The sequence below is a fragment of the Lactuca sativa genome, chromosome 5 (genome assembly GCF_002870075.4).
Source record: "Lactuca sativa cultivar Salinas chromosome 5, Lsat_Salinas_v11, whole genome shotgun sequence".
Classification (NCBI taxonomy): Eukaryota; Viridiplantae; Streptophyta; class Magnoliopsida; order Asterales; family Asteraceae; genus Lactuca; species Lactuca sativa.
This window is the reverse complement of record NC_056627.2, coordinates 259,398,848-259,419,869: the sequence shown is the minus strand read 5'-3', so window position 1 is coordinate 259,419,869 and position 21,022 is coordinate 259,398,848. Positions and strand designations below refer to the sequence as shown.

General features: G+C 33.8%; 2 protein-coding genes and 1 pseudogene across 2 annotated transcripts; 2 read left to right on the top strand and 1 right to left on the bottom strand.

Annotated features, from left to right (window-relative positions):
* The first annotated feature begins 7,559 nt into the window (after nt 1-7,559).
* Nucleotides 7,560-9,780, top strand: LOC111877127 (cyclin-A3-2). Its single transcript, XM_023873663.3, has 7 exons — nt 7,560-7,971; nt 8,080-8,312; nt 8,396-8,471; nt 8,574-8,650; nt 8,727-8,910; nt 9,031-9,165; nt 9,301-9,780. The coding sequence occupies exons 1-7, from the start codon at nt 7,663-7,665 to the stop codon at nt 9,361-9,363; spliced, it is 1,077 nt and encodes a 358-aa protein (XP_023729431.1). The 5' UTR covers nt 7,560-7,662; the 3' UTR covers nt 9,364-9,780.
* Nucleotides 9,781-14,753: 4,973 nt separating this feature from the next.
* Nucleotides 14,754-17,570, top strand: LOC111878664 (TIP41-like protein; annotated as a pseudogene).
* Nucleotides 17,571-17,700: 130 nt separating this feature from the next.
* LOC111877138 (zinc finger protein 3) lies at nt 17,701-18,636 on the bottom strand. Its single transcript, XM_023873671.3, has one exon. It carries the CDS (start codon nt 18,327-18,329, stop codon nt 17,892-17,894), a length of 438 nt encoding a protein of 145 aa, XP_023729439.1. The 5' UTR covers nt 18,330-18,636; the 3' UTR covers nt 17,701-17,891.
* Nucleotides 18,637-21,022: the final 2,386 nt, after the last annotated feature.

Genomic DNA, 21,022 nt, shown 5'->3' with positions numbered 1-21,022 from the left:
GTCCAGATGGGGTTTCTTACAAGTTCCTTAAGCATTATTGTGTTTGAGGGTATAATGTTATTACTTTTGTAACACTGCAAGTTTCAAACCAATTTTTTCATTTTAAAACACATAAAACTCATATATTATATTTCATAAAACCATAAGTATCTCAAATGTCAACATAAATTCCCAGCAAAAGTCAAATCCCAGAATCCTCCACATAATCATGAACAATTGTGTACAATCATGTCGACACCTTCCCGTGATCCTGAGAAGTACGTGAAACACATAACACATAACACGGTAAGCACAAAGCTTAGTGGGTTCCCCAAAATACCACACATAACTCATTAGCCACTCTAGGCCATAACTCAATAAGACCCTCCAGTCGATGTGTCTCAGTGGGACCCTCCAGTCCCAACTCAGTAAACTCATAATAACAATATTCAACATGACTCACAAAGACATAATGCAGAATATTACAATACATAGATAAGCACATAACACAGCTCAATTACATAAATATACCACTCTTGGTAAGAATAGTGAGAAGACTCACCTCGTAAGCTAGCAAGTAAAAGTCATGTACTCGGAAATCCCAAACTAGCCTCCGCCTAACACATTAGATAAGCATCCCTAATCAATACCCCACTCTCTCTCAAATACGCCAAAAGTTTTCTCTAACTCTTGGAGTGGGTAAAAGATCATTTTACCCCTTCATGGTCTCCATTGCTTATGTTGACTAAACCCTAAAGTCAACAAAAATCAAACTCAAGTCAACAGTCCCAGTTTGGCCAGACTCGCCGAGTGCACTTATGTAACTCGTTGAGTCCAGTCGTTACCCAAAGGTCTTCACGAGGCTCCAACTTGTCGAGTTAACCCCTAACTCGCCAAGCAACAACAGAGCCAGCTTATTGGGACAAACCCTAACCGACTCATCGAGTCGGCTCCTCGACTCGGCGAGTCCGTATAGACTCATTTCCCATTTAGACGATTTTAAGGCAGAAAACCTTCCCAAAATCTAGATCTACACTCACAAGGCTCATTTATCACGTAAAGTCACAGGCTTTGCGTCCCATGCATGGCACTTAGGGCTAGAAATGCCAAAACACACCTTAAAAAAGGTTTTTCACTCAATAATCTTATTAGGGCTGAGTAAAGCAAAAGCTTTTGGACTCTAGGGACCTCACATGGTCCAAAGCTGAAGTTCAAACCTCAATATGAACTTACAACACTATAGATCCTCATATTAGATCGAAAAATCCCTAAACTCCCAAAATCATGAGATCTACTTTAACAAATGAGAAAGGTGCAAGCTTTATACCTTTCCTAGAAGCTCTGAGATGAAATAGCCACAGATCTAGCAGCTCCTCCTCATGTCTTGGCTTGGATTCCCTCTCTTCACTTCAAAAGATGCACCAAATGCTCAAAGTTAGCTCAAAATTCTCTCTCTCTCTCTCTCTCTCTCTAAGCACACAGACCAATTAGGGTTTACTCTCAGTGAAGTATAGCCGCAAATGAGGATGTAAGTGCCTTTAAATAGGCTCTAAACCCAAGGATTTAGAGTTTCTCTTCACAACGTTTACTCGGAGAGTTGTACTACTAGAAAAACAGCCTTTTACGACGTGCAATTGTGTGTCGTAAAACGCTCAGACGAGGTGCAAATACGTGTCAAGAAAGGCCCTGTCATAACGAGAGACGACGCGCATTTACGACACACAATGTGTATCAAAGAAGCCCCTGTCATAAAGGAAGACAACACGCATTTGTGTTTCGTAAGCTTACGACGCACGTTTAGGACACGCATTGCGTATCATTAAAACCTCTGTCATAAATGAAGATGACACGCATTTGCGTGTCATAAACTTCAACAACCATTTACGATATACATTTACGACGCGTCTTTACGATACTCATTTACGCATAATACAAAAATATGGAAACAAATATATACCAAAACAATCAATATCATCCATAACATCATGTCAAAAAATTATAATACATTGGTGTTAAGGGGATTTGGTTGTACACTGTTAATAATAGGTTTCCCTAACTATATAACCTAATACTACATTGCTATTAACGGACACCTTGTTTTAGATATCATGTCATTTAAAATCCTTCATGTCAAAAAATTGGCATTTGTCCACCGGGTGTAGATGGCAAGTAATGACTTGAACATTAGCTGAAACAAAAAAGCTTTTATTAATCACACAATCAACATCATTTATAAGTACATCAGAATGCATATGTATACTAACAGATGTGATATAATATATACGATCCTGTAAAAAGAAAAATAGCAAAAAACAATTTAAGGAATAGATTGCCAATGATAATAAATAATAAAGAAAAGCCTCTTACCTTTTTTTTTTAAACGACAAACTAACTAATCTACTCCTAAATAACCACCTATGTCTCCACCGAGACTTGAACCCCTAACCTCTCATATGAGATGGTCACTCCATACCGCTAGGCCATTGTCCCTTTGGTAAAAGCCTCTTACTTGATGAGAGCTAGTCATGTCAATTGACTTCATAACACAAAAAAGATTTAAAAAACTGGCTGTAAAATGGGATTGTACACTCCGACTTGCAGATTTTTATAGTTTCTGCATTTTGATACTCTGATTTGGGTTGATTATATTTGATACATCTGAGTTTTGTTGACTTGGTTTTTATAATACTTGATGTTTTATCTATATTAAAAACGAATAAATTTGTGATAAAAAATGGGATGTTACAATATACACTTAGGTAAATTTTGATTGTTTCCACTACCTTTAGAAAGTGTATTGATGCTAAGAAAAGCCAACATGTATCATTTATCTCATGCTTTATGGGGTTTTTGATTTTTCTCGCTCTTAAAAATAACATTAGGGACCTTACCTTATTATTCGTCTTTACCGAAACATGGCATCACCAAGGAGAAGTGGAATTCGTCCAGATAGGGGAGTCAAAGGCGGGTATGAGAACACTCCATAGACGAAGCCCAATGTTGAGGTCTGGCAATGAAGGTCGTTTTATGGTCAAGTGGCAGTGTTGTGTCGTGTCCTGGCCAACAAGGAATAAGAAGAACGACGCTTTTTTAGGTTGAGTAGCATGTTTTTTTACAAGAAGATCAAAGAAGATATAAAAAAGAGGTAGTCCAATGTATTATCAAATAAGAGGACATGCATGCGTTTTGACGTGTTCAATCTTCTAAAAAACAAACGGTGTGCAAAGTAAATGTATGCTCGCCCACAAACAAAGTGGCCAAAAAACTATTTTTGTAAAGAATAAACAACACCTAAAAGTTCGTAGCCTTCAGATTGCTATGTTCAACACATATGATTTTTTTTATGGTGTTCTCAAAAGTACAATGTTGTTATGATAGCTCAATCAAAGTACATTTCTATTTGGTGCGTAGAAGTCCAAGGCATGTGGCAATTTTTATGATGGGATCCATTGGTTCCATTGCTTGTTTGGTTTTATTGGTTGTTTCCACTTTGGTGAGCTATTGGTGTCAACAAGAATCTACCATTTTAGTGGCTACGTACTTATGTTGTCAACTTTGGTGTTCCTCACAAAGCGAAACATTATAATGGTATGTAAAATTCTAAACAATTAGTTGAAATTAATAACGATGTATAAAGTTATATCTAGATTGTTGCATATTTGTGGTTTGGTTTCATAAAAATTTTGTTGTTTCTTCAAGATTATTTACAAGATGGCCTCCCAAGTACGTTGCCTTGAAATGACTGATGAAGCTTTGGAATCCTTTCTTCCTTTGTTCTTTTAGTAATATGATCTCTCGTGTTGTATCTAGCTCCACCTCACTAGGGGAGAATTTAAGCAACAAAGGTGGGTCCTTTGGACCACCTAAATTTATAAACTCCAGTACACAAAATATAAGACAATATTTTGTGGACTACCTTAACTTTTTTAAAGAACCTAACAGTGTTTGACAACAAATATTATATCTCAATCCTAAATCTCAATAGCCCACAATTTATATCTTAATGGGAAATAACCTACTCCCACTTAAAATCAAGTAAAGCAAAAAAGAAAAAAAAGAAAAAAACTCATCATCGTTCGAGTCCAGTTAATCAAAATCGAAACTTCATATTGAAACCACACTTCTTTCTTTGTGACTACCGACCAATCGACCTCTACGCACACCAAATTAAATGCATGCATGCCAGTTGCCTGGCAGTCGTGTAACGCTAACATCGATTGATTGACCTCCGGCCTGGTGGTCCTCCATTCCATAGTTCCAGAGGCAAAATCTAGACATCCAGGTTTGTGTAATCGTGTTGATTCTTGAATTTAAAATCAAAATTTAAGAATTAATGTTGTGATTGTTATGATTCTTTAACTCATTGATATAATGATTATGTTTGATATATTAAAATTAATTGCGTCAATTGTGATTCTTTAGTTCACTAATAGAATGATAGTTGTGATTGTGATTTTTAGTTCATTAATCGGTCAATTGTTAATTGTGAAGTAGGTAACTGATATACACAACAAATTGATTGACGAGTGCAATGATAGTTTATTATCATATATTAAAAAATTATTTTAGAATGTATTATTAATGAAATTATTATACAAATATTTGATGGTATAGGAATTTGTTGGGTGAAATCCTAAGATATTTTTTTCTCTTGTTTGTTATTATTTCTCATTAAATTTAAGGGAAAATAACATAAAAGACATTAAGTTTATACAAAAATTCTAATTTGACACTGTTTTTTTCTCAAGTTTGACATTGTGTTTTCCAATTTGTTACAATTAGGGATGTGCAAGAACCGACCCGAACCAGATCATACCTGAATAACCCGAAACCCGAATTTGATGAAAAGTTGGAACTGAAACCCGGACTGATTATACGAATATGAGACCGGTTCAGTTTAGGTAAGGACCAAAATAACATGTACACTATGCTTTTGAACCGAAATGATCCAAATAACCTAAATAAAACGAAATGACCTGATTTTCTCGAGGAATCAAACCATAACTCTACAAATTTTGAAATCTTATTCTACAGGGGACACATCATCTCGAACATATATACGATATATTACTGTAAAGCAAGTGTTAGTTCAAAAAAAACACTGCTTTAATATCCCCTGTTTAAGGGATTGTATCTCATTTAATATATAACCAAAAATAACATAAAAATAGTGTAAATAGTATGTTAAATTGTGAACTACATGCTGGAAAATAGTATGTTAAAAATAGTGTAAATAGTATGTTAAAAATAGTGTAAATAGTATCAGGCAAATCAGACGAATAAGGAAGAAGCTATGACACTTCAAGGTTTGCATAAAAATCTAGAAACATGATGAGAAAAAAAAAATTAAACATAATATGGAATCTGGGTCGGTCCTTTTGGACCGATTAAACATTTATTTGGGTAACTTGGACCAAATAACCTGAAAACCAAACTAGGCTAAAATATATACCTAAGAATCGACCCAAATAACTTATTCAGTCCTAATTTGGGTCGATCCGGTTTGGGTGCTCGGTCCAATTGCACATCCCTAGTTACAATTCTGACAACTTAACCGGTCAACCCGTTTACCTGCCGACGTGACATGCAACGTGTCAAAATTGATTTTTTTTCCCACAAAAGACACTAAGTCTTCGATTTTTTCAATTTTGACACTAAGTTTTATTTTTATTTTTTATAGCACTATTTTTTTGTTACAAATTGACCACCATTTTTTTTTTCCAATTTTGTTCAATGTTGATCATTTTCCATTTGAAACCATATAAATATTTTTAATACATTTTAAATCATATAAATATATTTTTTTCATTTAAAAACCATGTTTTTTAACAGCTACAAGTTTTTTCTCATTCAAACCATATTGTTATGTATATAAAACATGTATTTTATATTAAATACACAACTTTACAATGAGTTTGGAGGTTTAGAGACGTGTAGTCAATCAAGGCCTAGAGGCAGGTTTGCAACTCATGGAAATTTTACGTCTCGTATCATATTCATAATATTATTATGATAATATCAAAATTGTTACATCTATTTTAGTATTTCATAAAACTTTGGTATTTTCTTCTATATTTCCTACCTCTTCTTCAATACTTCAAACGAATGTTAAATGCGACATCAATATATACATAACAGAATTATTTAATTATAAATAAAAATATTTGTAAAGTCTATAACAAAAAATAAAATAAATAATATTTTATAAGCAATAAATGATGAAACTTTGTTATTCTTATTTGAGGCTTATGGTTAGTTTGGTTCTCATGATATAACTAATAAATAATTATAAATAACATTTTGCTTTGAATGTAAACAAAAAACCTTGTATTTATATAAAATGTGGTTTTGTAAATGAAAAAAATGTATTCACATGGTTTAAAATGTAATATTTTCTTTACCGTTTCAAATGAAAAATGGTCAACATTGAACAAAACTGAAAAAAATGATTTTCGATTTGGAACAAAAAAATAGTGTCAAAATTGAAAAAAAATTAAATTTAGTGTTAAAGTCGAAAAAAATAAAAGCTTAGTGTCTTTTACGGGAAAAAAAATTCAATTTTGAAATGTCAACATATCATATCAGCATGTCACGTCACTAAAACTGACACATCATCATGTCACGTTAGTATGAAACTGAGTTGACCAATCAAGTCAGAATTGTAACAAATTTAAAAAAAACACAGTGTCAAATTTGAGATAAAAAAACGTAAATGTCAAATTAGAATTCTAATTATAAACTTAATGTCTTTTATGCTATAAAACTAGGGGTGAGCGCGATACGGTTCGATATGGTTATTGACCAAAACCTCACCACACACTGCAAATACGGTTAATCCATTTTCAAAACCGTTTGATGCAGTTATTTTTGCGGTGCATTTTTTTTTTTTCGGTTATTAACCGCATGAATTTGGTGCAGTTATTTTGTATGGTTTTTAACTGCAGTTTACAGTTCAAACTGTTTTAAGAGTTTAAATATATTATTTGTAATAATAAAAAAAGATATGGTATAAGACAATTAACTTAAATTACAAACAACTAATATGTTAAAAACGTCAAATCACTAGTAATTAACAATAAATATCTTTAAATTGTCAAATTTCTCTATTTTTCAAAGTTAAACATAAGAAAAAAACCACCACTTTTGTTTTTTAGAGTTTTATCATTTTTTCATTCATAAAACTTGCTTTATTTTTAATATTTAATATATTAATAATTAATAAAAAATTATATATAATATATGCGGTGCGGTGTGGTTTTTTTGCGGTTTTTTAAAAACTAATAACCACACCGCACAGCTAATTTGTGGTTTTTGAAAAACAGAAAACCTTACCATCTGTTTTTATTTTGATTGCAGTTTATATGGTTAATTTTTATTATGGTGCGGTTTTTACTCACCCCAATATTATGATTATTATCCTAAATTTAATATACCATCCTTTGTGGTTTAAGAAATAGAAAAAAACTAAAAACGCAATACACATATATATGAAATCAAAATTTTAAAATTTAAAGAACAAACGAATATTTATAGCAAGTCAAAAAGAAAACTGTCAAACCGGGTAAACCAAATATTAAAAGTTCACACACCGCGCGGCAATCCACCATTTTTGAACTCTATACATATGGCGGGCGGCAGCGGCATCCAGCCTCTCCTTCCCAGTTCCCCAAACCCTACAATACAATGGACGATACCAAACAAAACTCCATTAACGTCATCCACCATGATTCCCGGAAGCGACCCTTCCCCATCGTCACCGGTGCCAATCACCACCCTGTCAAACCACTTCCATCTACAAAGAGACGAGTGGTTTTGGGTGACCTAACCAATTCGGAAAACCTAACTTCCATTTCCATCCATAGCTCGGATAACAAACACAACCCGAGATCAGTTCAGTGTGTGAATACTGAGGTTTCTGTCTCTTCCAGATCGACTAACACCAAGAAGTTTTCGTTAGCATCTCTTATATATCAGCATCTTCACTCATTAGAGGTACTTTCTCCAATTTTTCATTTGTTAATTTTGGGGTTTTCATTATAGATTCAAATTTATGCAATATATACGACTCTTTATCTACCTGTTCTTAATTTCGTGGTTTAGGTCGAGGAAAAGAGAAGGCCATTGGCTGATTATATGGAAAAAGTTCAATCGGATATCACAATAGGAATGCGAGAGGTGTTAGTGGATTGGTTGGTTGAGGTAACAGAGGAGTATAAACTTGCATCCGATACCTTGTTCTTAACAGTCTCCTACATCGACAGATTCCTATCTTCACATTCTTTAAGCAGAAACAAACTCCAGCTTCTTGGTGTATCTTGCATGCTTGTAGCTTCGTATGCTCACGAACCCCTTTTAAATTCCTTGTTTAATCATCACTTTCCTCATAATTGATTTTGCTTACTTTCTCTTTTATTAGAAAATTTGAAGAGATTAGTCCTCCACAAGCTGAAGATTATTGTTATATAACCGACAATACTTATACTAAAGAAGAGGTTACTTCTTTTAGCTATTTGTTCTCATTTTCTTCCCTTTCTTCATATCATCTAGTATCTCAACAACAAAGGCTGTAAGTATTTTCTTTTTGAAACTTTTAGGTCTTTCAAATGGAAGAAACCTTGCTCCAGTTTTTGAATTCGGATCTTAGCAATCCAATACCAAAAACTTTTCTTAGGTATGTATCTATAATCAGTAATGCTTCTATGCTTATAACTCTTTTTATATTAACTTTCACATATTTGGGTTGGTAGAATTCTCATTAGAGCTGCCCAAGGAGAAATGCAGCCATCATCTTCTTCATTTGAGTTTTTGAGTTGGTTTCTTGTGGAGCTAAGCTTGTTAGATTACAGTTGTTTAAGATTCTTGCCATCAATGGTGGCAGCCTCAGCCATTTTTGTTGCAAGATTTACACTTGAACCAGAAAAGCATCCATGGGTGAGAAAGATCTTCATTTACAACAATTCCTTGTAGACTATGAAATTATGAATTATTGGGATAGTTAATCTATTTTTTTTTTTTTTTGAAAAGTTTAAGATGCAATCTTTTTTGTTTCAGGGATTGAAAATGCAATGTTATTCTGGATATAAACCATCTGAATTAAAGGATTGTGTGCTTGCAATTCATGACTTACAGTTGGGTAGAAGAGCACCATCTTCTCGAGCAGTAAGAGAGAAATATACACAACATAAGGTAATTAAATCTTTAATTTATATATATATATATATATATATATATATATATATATATATATATATATATTATATAATATTAGATGTATTGCATAAAGATATTTGATATGATTATTTTTTGTTTTTGTGAAAACAGCTCAAGTGTGTTGCAGCATTGGCATGCCCTTTAGAAATTCCAGATTCTTACTTGGAAGAATGAAACAATAAATGGAATCACAAGTGTTTGGGAGCTTAATTTCTTGATGGATACAAAATTCATCTTTAGTTTGCAGCCTAACTGGTTTGAAGCTGAAATTTTCTGTTAAATATTGGGAAGAATTTGCTTATCAGAAGAGTTTTGGTGTTAATTCTTGGTACATATGTCAAGATCCAAAGATAAAATTTTGTTGATTTAATGGATACTTTTGAGTTTTTTATGTTAGCTTCTTTTTGCTTTGATCAAGCGAATGTTGTATCAAACCAAAGAGCTTTCATTCGTTGATTTGTCTCATCTTCCTTTTTTTTTCTTGTTAAAATGAATTCATATCAAACCAGAGTTTTTATTCGTAGCTTTGATTCTAATTTTAATATTTTTTCAATAAAAATGAATATGAAAATCTTTAAACCTTTATTTTTATACTGTGTAATTGTTATTGTATTGTTTTATATGTTTACTTTCATTTATATTCAAAATATGATTGTTTTAACTTTTATGCATTCAACTCAAACTCGAACACCTTGTATATGCATGGTTAAGGTCTTAAGGATTTGGCGATTGGGCCTAAGACATGATCATAACCGGTTAAAGGCCCAATGGAGTATTTTTTATGCAAATAAGACCGAATGATTAAGATAAAATTGCAAGAATGGTCTTTGTGATATGTCAAAAATAGCAACTTTGGTCCAAAATGGGTTTGGCCTGCAAGGATGGTCAATAGTTTTGTTTTGTTGTGAGTTTAGTCCAAAAATTTTAAAACTTTTTATAATGATGGATTTGCCCTTGGTATTTTCCATTTTTTAATTTTTTTTATTACAAAAATAAAAAAGAAAAAGAAAATCTCTCTCTCTCTCTCTCTCTCTCTCTCTCTCTCTCTCTCTCTCTCTCTCTCTCTCTCTCTCTCTCTCTCTCTCTCTCTCTCTCTCTCTCTCTCTCTCTCTCTCTCTCAAAGACAATCCACAAAACATCATCATCATCCTTTTTACATATCTTCATCTTCTTTAAAAATCAAAATCATGCCCCTGAAACATTTTAGGGTTTTTTTTTTTTCTTTTTTTTTTCTTTTTTTTTTTTTTTATCAAGAACTCCACATACAAACAAATACACACTTAAGAATACTCTTTATAATCGATCAAGAAATCATCAATAGTGGATTCACCACTTGTAATGTCATCGACACCCCTTTACTTCCATTCGTCCTTCAAGCTTGATAACAATCATAGCTCCAAAGGGTTTGTGATGTCGAGATCTTATGAGACCCTAGTTACTGTGCTAAGCCATCAACTGCCATGCCTCTTGTGATATGCTAATGAAGTCATCGATTCCACCATCATCACAGATAGGCTAAACTAATGTCATTACCACCTCCGCTTAGGTATCTGACCCAAATCACCCAAATCTGGAAGGTTTGTTCCCTCCGACAATACCTCTAAAATACATGAGAGATAGAGAAATCTGATTTTGTTGTGTGTGTATGTTCATCTTATTATGTGTGTGTGTTAGATATGATTTTGTGTGTGTTCATCAAATATGGGCGAACTCAAGAACAAACCACAGTCGATGCCGTCAGAATTCCTTCCTCGACCTCCCCTTCATCTCCAACTCGTTTATCTCCCTTGTTTCTCACTTCTTCGCGAAGAGAGCCACTACAGTCGATTGTGGCAACTCCTTCGCCTCCCTTTGTCGTGACCCACCACCATCCAACATCCCAAATCCAAATCCACAATGGGTGTTCTTCGTTCTTGTTTTGGATCTGAAATAAAACCTGTCACACCCCCAAACCTGAACGACGGAAACGTTCGGGGGCGGATGACTTCATGTGGTAACGTAACAAATGAATACATAGTAAAGAAAGCAATACAACCATCATATATATAATTGAAAGTTTACACTTGTCAAAAGTTACATGTTCAAAACCAATTACAATATGATGTCAAAATGTGAGATTTAAGTGGCGCCGCAGCGTCCCTTCTTCAAAAGTGTATTGTTACCTGTAGTTACTGAATCTCTGGGACATACAAGTAAATTTTGAAAGAGTAGATCAACATTTAAGCTGGTGAGTTTCATAAGTATTTAAATGACAATGTTGGTATGTAATGAAATGTTTTGTCCTTGTTTGTTTGTTTTTAGAAAATCCTATATTTTCTACTAGTATAAAAGTAGTCTTCTCTCAAGACCAAAGTTTGTTTCCAAAAATGTATGTAAGTGTAAAAATAACCAATATGTTTGAAAACCTCGTAAATCAATGTATTTTTAATACCCCATGTGAGTTTTATAACCATACTATTGACTCGGAATGCCTATACACAACGTTCTTCAGGCGTTGGAATGTTATGACGTTTGTCACCCCAAATGGTGGATTGTAGCTAACAGTCAGGGCGCGGGTTGTCAAGCCCGTATAGATCTATACACAAACACCATGCTCCCCCTCCAAGGGATTCTGGTATATAATACAGGACTTGAAATGTGTACTCGAACGTACGTGAAGTTAGTGTCTCACAAAAACCGTGGTATAAAAACAGATCTACTTGTTAAAATGTTTCGTTTGTTCTTGTATATGAAAGTGACTTCTTGAAATTCGTGTTTCTAGTACGTAAGAGTTAGAAATTTGTTCGTAAAACTATACCTATTATAGTTTTAAAAATGTGTCTCGTTTGTTTAGAAATACCTAGAAAAGGAATCATTTGTTATGAAAGCATAGATTTTTGTAGAGTTAAAGATAGACAAATATACATATAATCTAAGAAAATGTTTAGTTTATACATGCATTAGAACAATTTATATTTCAAAAGATAGAATGCTATTGTAGCATATTTTATATACGAAAGTTCCCTATAAAGTTTATAAATCACATGTGATTTGGATATAGAAAAGCATATAAAATAATTCTTTATGTAACACACGATGATACTCGTGTGTTTTACTTGTATTCCCCCCCTTGAAAGCATATAAAAGCATTTATAGAACATTTAAAAGGTTAATTAAGGGGTATGAACTCACTTGAATGTTTTGAAGATAGCGAGATGGAAAACCGGGCAGAGTTTCGTCTCCGGAAACGGATTTTTCTCGGGAGTAAAATCGACCTTCGGGACTTGAGCAAAATGACCAGGGCTTCGGGTTAGAACGGGCACGGAAATCGAGGCACTATCATGAGAGAAATGAGAGAAATGGGGGTGAATTTCCCGGAACCCTCGCAGCTCTATTTATAGTGGTCTGAGAAGCCTCGGTACGCGGGGCGTACGCTCGTACGCAGCGCGTACTCGTGCGTCACCTGTGACCGAGTCCTCGACTGCTTCGCTTCGGATGGGATGGGTCGGGTAGGTTCGTATAGGGGCGACGTGGACGGACCGAGACCAAGGCCCTCGGGTACGCGGGGCGTACGGGGTTACGCGACGTGTAACTCGGATGAGGACGCTGACTCCTCCTTCGGATATTACCGGATTTTTGATTTATTTTTATATATAATTTATTTAATAAACTTCAAAAAATCATATCTTCTTCATACGAACTCCATTTTCGATGGTCTTTATATCCACGCGTAGGTGAGACTACGCTCTACAACTTTCATTTAGACTCCGTTGGCAAATTCCAAAATTATTTTCATTATTTATTTATAAAATGTCGTGATTAAGGAATTTCTTTAAAAATTCATAACTTCTTTATCTGACGTCGGTTTTTGCCAGACTTTTTACTGCTGAAATACCATTGTCGAGACCTTCGATTCTCGTTTAGGTCATTCCGGCCAAAAGTTGCTCGATCTCCGATTCGAGTTTTTAGTTGTCTGTTGCTAAGCCGAACTTGGAAAAATCATAACTTCAATATACGAAGTCGGATTTGGGCATTCTTTTTACGTACGATCATGGTTTTATGACATTTAAACATAGAAGGAATTTAAATAGAAACTTTTTGGACATTTTATTATCAAAGTTAATTTTATTAACTCAAAAGTGGTTACAATACTTGACTTTTTAGGTTATTACAAAAAGTTGAAATATCGGGTTGTCACAAAACCCCAATCCAAAAATTGAAGGTAGGTATGTTCTTGGCTCCAAATTTGAAACGAAGATGAAGCAGGGTAGACCTGAAGCAAAATCCACACACAAAACCATACCTGAAACGAAAACCCACCATTGATTTGAACGAAAGGCAGATCGACGGGAGCTCCGATGCGGCTGGGAAACCGCGGGAAGGGAGTCGATCTCCGACGAACTCCCACTAACTCTCCTCTCGTTGTCGGTGGCCACAAATCAAGGGGAAAGGGAAACGACTGGATCGAAGGGAAAAGGAAGAAGAATGGATGCAAAATAGAGGTGGTCCTTGGCTGTTCAGAGAGAGAGAGAGAGAGAGAGAGAGAGAGAGAGAGAGAGAGAGAAGAGAGAGAGAGAGAGAGAGAGAGAGAGAGAGAGAGAGAGAGAGAGAGAGAGAGAGAGAGAAATTTTATTTTTAATTGTTTAATAAAAGAAAAATGAAAAATAAAATAATAAGGGTCAAATCCGTCATTATAAAAAAATTCATAGGTAATTGGACTAAACTCGCAACAAAACGCAACTATTAGACTATCTTTGCGAGCCAAACCCATTTTGGACCAAAGTTGCTAGTTTTAACATACCACAAGGACCATTCTTGCAAATTTGTCATGATTTAACTTTAACTTGTTAATTAAAATTGTAGTTTATTTTCCAAAAACACTAGATTATACTATTTATATAAATTTCTTGAAGTTTTAGAATAGTTTCGTTATGTTAGATTCCTTGGTAATCAAAGTGACATTCGGACCTTTATGTTCGCGAGATCAAATTAGCATATGTGACTTTACATTCCACACTTCTAAACTCATTTTAAAGTTGTGTTTTTAATGTAAAATATGGTTATAATATAATTAATATATATTTATACATAACATTATGGTTTGAATGTAAAAAAAATCTTGTATATATATAAAAATATAGTTTTTAAATGAAAAAACTGTATTTATATGGTTTAAATGTATGACAAATTATTTAATATCAAAATTTAAAAAAGAGTAAAAACTTCGGGGGTGTTTGGCTTAGCTTTTGAGAAGCCAAAAGATCTTTTAGAAAAAGATAGAAACCAAAAGATGTTTGGCAAAACAATTTTAAAACCTACTGTTGGATTTTTGATAGAAGGAAAATCAACCTTTTGAAAAAATCAGGAAAACCTGACTTTTAATGACTTTTGACCCTTAAAAAGCTAAGCCAAACATCTCCTTCATGTTTTTTGCAAAATAAATTTAATTTTGACACGTCTAACATATCAAATCATACCACATCAATGAAAAATCATTTTGAAAAAAAAAAAAAAAATACAATATCGGTATTAAAATGTTGATATCAATTTAATGACTTTTATCCTGTTTATCCTTACATTAACTAAAATAGTAAAGTCTGAATTCAAACCTAGATGCTATAGTTGGCGTGGGTTGAGTGCAAATCTCAATTTTTCAGCAAACACCACCTATGACTCCGACTCACATACAAGGATGGAGTGGGATGCGGACGAGAAAGAGGTAAAAGCCGCCGGAGCTGAGCTTCTACCGGACGGACGTAGAGGTCTCCGCATTCATGGCTGGGAGATCGAGTCTAGCAACCGTTCAATCCTCACCTCCCTCAACCTACAATCGTACTCTCTCTCTCTCTCTCTCTCTCTCTCACTCAATCTCTCTGTCTTACTTCAATTATTGTCCAATAAGCCAATTGACTTAGGTATTTATATCGGATTGGTGTTGAAGTTGTTAAACAATCGATATTTTTGTTTAAAGCACATTGGATAAGAGTTGAATTCTGCGTATTAAGTTATCGTTATAATATGTAATTTTTTCGGCGATGTTCCAGAGGCTCTTGGTATAATCTGTTTAGTAAAGCTTGGAATTCTTAGGAATTGGGAGAGCGATCGAGTAATGCTGTTGTTTTGATCTTACATGAGGTCGCAAGGAGCTGTTTTCTGAATTATGATTGAGTTTGGAAAAATCGAAATGTTATGAACATGGATTGACTAGCTATTTCGGGAGATTTGGACCAATGGAAATATAAACCTGGTTTGGTATACAAAACTTGGGTACTTATCCAATAATTTGGATTCACGGGTTGGCATCTGGCTGTCATGTTTAACAGCAGAGATTCTTGATAATTAGCATGCTATGATTTTGATTAAGAAGGAGACGTAATCCCCAATACCAGCCCCCTCCTCCCTCCCTCCTTCCCCCAAAAAATGGAAAAAGGAAATAAATGAAAACCTAGATTTGCGTCTACATATCTATTTAATTTTAAACAGGGTGACACAAGTTATAGATATTAAGTAATTTTGAATTGATAGATTTTCAATAAAATACATTGTATGTAGCCTCTTGCAAATTTCGAAGAACACTATATTTATGAACTTATATCTTCATTCCTGATAAGTTGGGTGCTGTTTTCCAAAACCTTTTGCAGGTGGGAAGAAAAGCTTGAGCAGTGGCACAAAAATCCACTTCAATGCTTTTGATGCTTTACTTGGCTGGAAGAAGGAAGCCCTACCACCAGTTGAAGTCCCTGCAGCTGCACACTGGAAATTCAGAAGGTTATACACTCTTCTTCTTAATTTGTAGTTATTTAGTCAGTACATGAAGCAATTGAAAACATTGTGTTTGTGTACAAGAGAAGCAGGACAATATATAAAATTTGAGGAGCAGATAAAAAAAACTAGAACTCTAGTACCATGTGTGAGAAATTTACATGAATATACATTGGAATTATAAGTTTGTGTTCGTTTATAGAGTATAATTACAATTAGTGCTTGATTAGTTTTTGAAGAAGAACTAAACATACCAATGTACCCTATTGTCATTACTAGCCTACCTAGCAATACTAGGTTCCCCATTTTCTCTATGTCCAAAGATTTTGTTCTTTAACAATTGAGTATATATTTTTTTATGTAATGATTGTTTGCATATTTTATGATCATGATTAATTTTGAGGACCACATTAAAGACTAGACCTCTAGTACCATGTGGGGTTTCGTTTTTAACTGTGAAAGTGGTAAAAATAAAAAAATCTTAAATTTATATCCTGTTTCTTGCTTATCCTTTTTAACCTTCATTCATTTAATTTGAGGTGGGTTTTCATTTTTCTTGCTGTTTGTAGAGAGGGATGCCTAGTTGTTGGTTTCTTCTCTTATGTTTCTGGATGAGCTGAAAACTCTTTAAATAATAATAATTTAATATGCTGGTGCAAATTTTTTTTATAATAATAATATTCATGTATGTGTATCTGTTGTTACAGCTTAGAGTTGATGGTGCCCTGATGAGATTGAGGGATACTCGTGTCTTTTGCACTTTTAATCAGAATTCAAAGCTACTCATCATTCGAGAGATTTGCTGGAGGGAAACATCATTTTTAAGGCACTTGCTTCTGTAAGCCCCTTTTCACTCTCTTCAAACTTTTGCTTCAATGCTCCATGTTTTTTTAAGAGAATCTTAATAATTTAAAATGCAAAGAAAGCATCGCATATTTGCTGATTTGTAAATAATTGCAAAGTCAGCAATATAATATATCATCTTGTAAATGGCAAGTAAATTCAAAATTTTGGTCCATGTCCTTGGGTTGTCAAATTTAACAGCCTAGCTGTTAAAATTGTCAAAATGACCATTTTTCCCTTGTGTTTTTCATCTCCCCTCTGAAGAACCCTAAATCAAAAAATTTCAACCAAAATCCCAAAAATCAAATCTGAACTTAATACAAAATAAATTTAGATTCATAATCAAAACCCTTAGTAGATGCAATAACTCTCTTAAGCTGGAAGACGAAATTCATAAAACAGAGAGTCAGAGACAAAAATGATAAAACCTCATTTACAAACTGATAGAAATAGAAGATCAGAATATACAAATTTGAGTTCAAATCAGAGACATAAATGATAAAACCTCGTTCGCTCCCACTCCACTACCTCAAATAAGATAAGGTTCCCTTTTAGCAAAAGAGTGGCAAAGTTTAAGTTTATGATTTTTTTTATTGAATTTAGTTTTAAGATAATCAATAAAATGTGCAGAAAGGATATCCTTCTGATTCTGCCTCATACAACGATCCAAACATCATCAGTCAAAGGCTTCCCATTGTCTTCCATAACACCCAAAAGCTTAAAATCCCTTCCTGATACCCTGTTAACTGTAAGCTTTACTTTATTTATTTTCAGTAATCTCAACTTTTATAAAATCAATTGCTTTTATATATATATATATATATATATATATATATATATATATATATATATATATATATATATATATATATATATATATATATATATATATATATATATATATATGCTTTTTGGACGAGTAAGTGATTATCGTAAACCTGTGGATGTATTTTATGATATATCCACTTCCTTTTTCATTTAAATTCATCATTACCTATATACAAACTTAAAGAACCCATACACACACACTCACAACAAAATCATCAGAAGAAGCACATACACAATTTAAATAAACCTAATCAACAAAGTTTATACATACATAAAGTAGATTACCAAAATCACAACTTGAGGGTTAAATCAAGTGAGAGTTGATCCGACGGCTGAGGAGCCGCCATTTGTGAATCCAAATAAAAACTTCCACTCCACATTGAACCCACTCCCTCTTCACCATTCGCCCATGTAGCTCCAGACCCACCCATTATCATTTTCCCTTCGTTTGTGGTTGGTTTATATGGAAGCGAGTGTGTATGCACACCAAGTGTTCGATGAGTTGGGAACATAGTGTCCATGTTAAGGGAGTGGTATCTTCTTGCTGCATCTCTCTCCCTTTTATGAGCATTTTGATGACCCCCAAGTGCTTGTGGGCTGTAGAACTTCCTCTTGCAGAAACGGCATTTCTTCCCTGAAATTGTTTTTGATCTTGAACAAGAATCTTGAAGCTTTTGGCCCACGTTAAGATTCAGCCAATTCTTTTCTTCATCTACTACGGGATTCATCTCGGATAGAATATTCAAATTTAGGCTTCTTTTTGGGAGATAAGATGTGTGTAGAGTAGTAGGCCTTAGATCATATGGAGGAAATAAAATACTTGAGAACAACCTATTTTAATAGGGGCATCACAAACCCCCCTCTCTTTCTCTCTCACATACACACACACCAAGTATAATTATAACGTTGTAAGTTGGTGTTTGAGAAGTGATATTTTTGTGTCCTCATCCTATTAAATTTCTTGCCACTACGAAAATAACAGTTTACATGATTATTGTAATCATGCCATCTTGCCTACCATGTATCGGTAAAATTGACCTAGGCAGTAGTTTTGGACATATTGTGCAATCTTTTCATTCAATGTCCTGTCTTTACTTTATATGGTTATTTTTTTGTGGGTTGCCATAACTGTGGATAGCTGATATTCAGACACATAGATGTTTCCAATTAAAGTCATGTCAAATATGATGAAAGTTATTTGGATTGTTGCCATTATTATTTTTTACTTGGTACTATTATTGTCTTGTTACTCCAGCTCAGCTATACCTATTGTATGGTCTTGTTAAATAATATTGATGATTCTAAAAATACATATATGGAACCCACCATGTCCATGACATGGGGATCTCTAGATCTCGAGTATCATCGGATGGACCAGGGGTATGGTAATGACACGTGCTTGTTATTATCGGGAATATTATTATAAGGCAAATAGTTCTCCACTATAAATTGTTTTGAGATAGATATGTGGAGTTTATGAAAACATTTTTTACAGTAATATACATAATATTTTGTTTAAAAGGTTATGATTAGATATAGTAAAATTCCATTATACTATATATTAGTCAACTTGGAAAAAGCATATCTCAACCCATAGGCGATGTTTCTTTTATTAGTGGTGTATTCTTTATTAAAAAAAGGGAATGATTTAACCTTTTTGTTCTCTCGTAAAAGACTAATAGTACCCATATACAAGTCTTAACAACTTGTGTGAGGGATTAATTTTCTTGTTGTGAATATACCATTCTTCTTACAAAAGCGTTTCTTTCAATAACTTTTTTTATAAGGTTGATGCTGGATGTGGATCCATCCAGCACATAGAAAGATAGGGGGGTGTTTGGCTTAGTTTTTCAAAGGCCAAAAGTTCTTTTAAGAAAAGATCAAAGCTAAAAGATGTTTGACAAAAGACTTTTAAAAGCTACTTTTGGAGTTTGGATAGAAGGAAAATCAACTTTTTGGAAAAGTCAGGAGAACCTGACTTTTTGCAACTTTTCCAAAAAATTCTTTTGACCTTTAAAAAGCTAAGCCAAACACCCCCTAGATTTAGGTATGTGAAAAACTGTCAATGGTTTAACTTGTTAATTATATTATAGTTTATTTTCCAAAACCACTAAATTATATATATTGTTTTATATAAATTTCTTGAAGTTTTTAGAATAGTTTCATTTTGTTAGCTATATTTTTAAATAAATTAAAGATGTATAATGGTCATTTTAACATAAGGACAAAATCCAAAATTCTCCCCCCAAAAAAAAATTCTCATTTTAAACTTGTGGTGCATTTTATTATTTTTTTAAAAAAAAAATTAGAAACTATAGGGACTAATTTTGCAATTTTCTGTAATATCAGGGAATCATATGAAAATTAATTTGATCACTCGTACTCGGTACATGACATTAACTAAAATAGTAAAATCGGAAGAAGGTATCGTTCAAACCTAGATGCTCCAGTTGGCGTTGTTGTTGAGTGCAAATCTCAATTTTCAGCAAACACCGCCTACGACTCCGATTCGACTCACATACAAAGATGGAGTGGGAAGCAGACGAGAAAGAGGTAAAAGCCGCCGGAGCAGAGCTTCTACCGGACGGACGTAGAGGACTCCGCATTCATGGCTGGGAGATCGAGTCTAGCAACCGTTCAATTCTCACCTCCTAAGATTTGACTCAGAAGAAATTGTAATCCCCAATACCAGCCCCCTCTCCCCTCCCTCCTTCCCCCAAAAAAATCGTAAAAAGAAATAAATGAAAACCTAGATTTGTATCTACATTCCACATATCTATTTAATTTTAAGTAGGGTGACAAACAAGTTATAGATATTAAGCTCACGCATGAATTGTAATTCTGAATTGGTATATTTGCAATTAAATAATTTGTCTGTAGCCTCTTGCAAGTTATGAAGAGCACTATATTATGAAAATATATCTTTAAGAACTAGAAATAGATCATAATTTATCATTCACATCATGTTTTTTCCTTTTTGTTACAATTGTTTTCACAACTTACATTTCTAAGAGTTACCATGTCACATTTCTTCCAAAAATCCCTTCTTCATTCCTGATAAGTTGGATACTGTTTTCCAAAACCTTTTGCAGGTGGGAAGAAAAGCTTGAGCAGTGGCATAAAAGTTCACTTTAATGCTTTTGATGCTTTACTTGGCTGGAAGAAGGAAGCCTTACCACCAGTTGAAGTCCCTGGAAATTCAGAAGGTTATACACTCCATCTTCAGTCTTCTTCTTAATTTGTAGATAATTAGTCAGTATGTTACTGGAATAATGCCATAATCACATAAAGCAATCGAAAACATTATGTACAAGGGAACCAGGACGAAATATTAAATTTGAGGACCAGATAAAAAAACTAGAACTCTAGTACCATGTGAGAGATAAATTCACATGGAAATGGATTGGAGTTATAAGTTTGT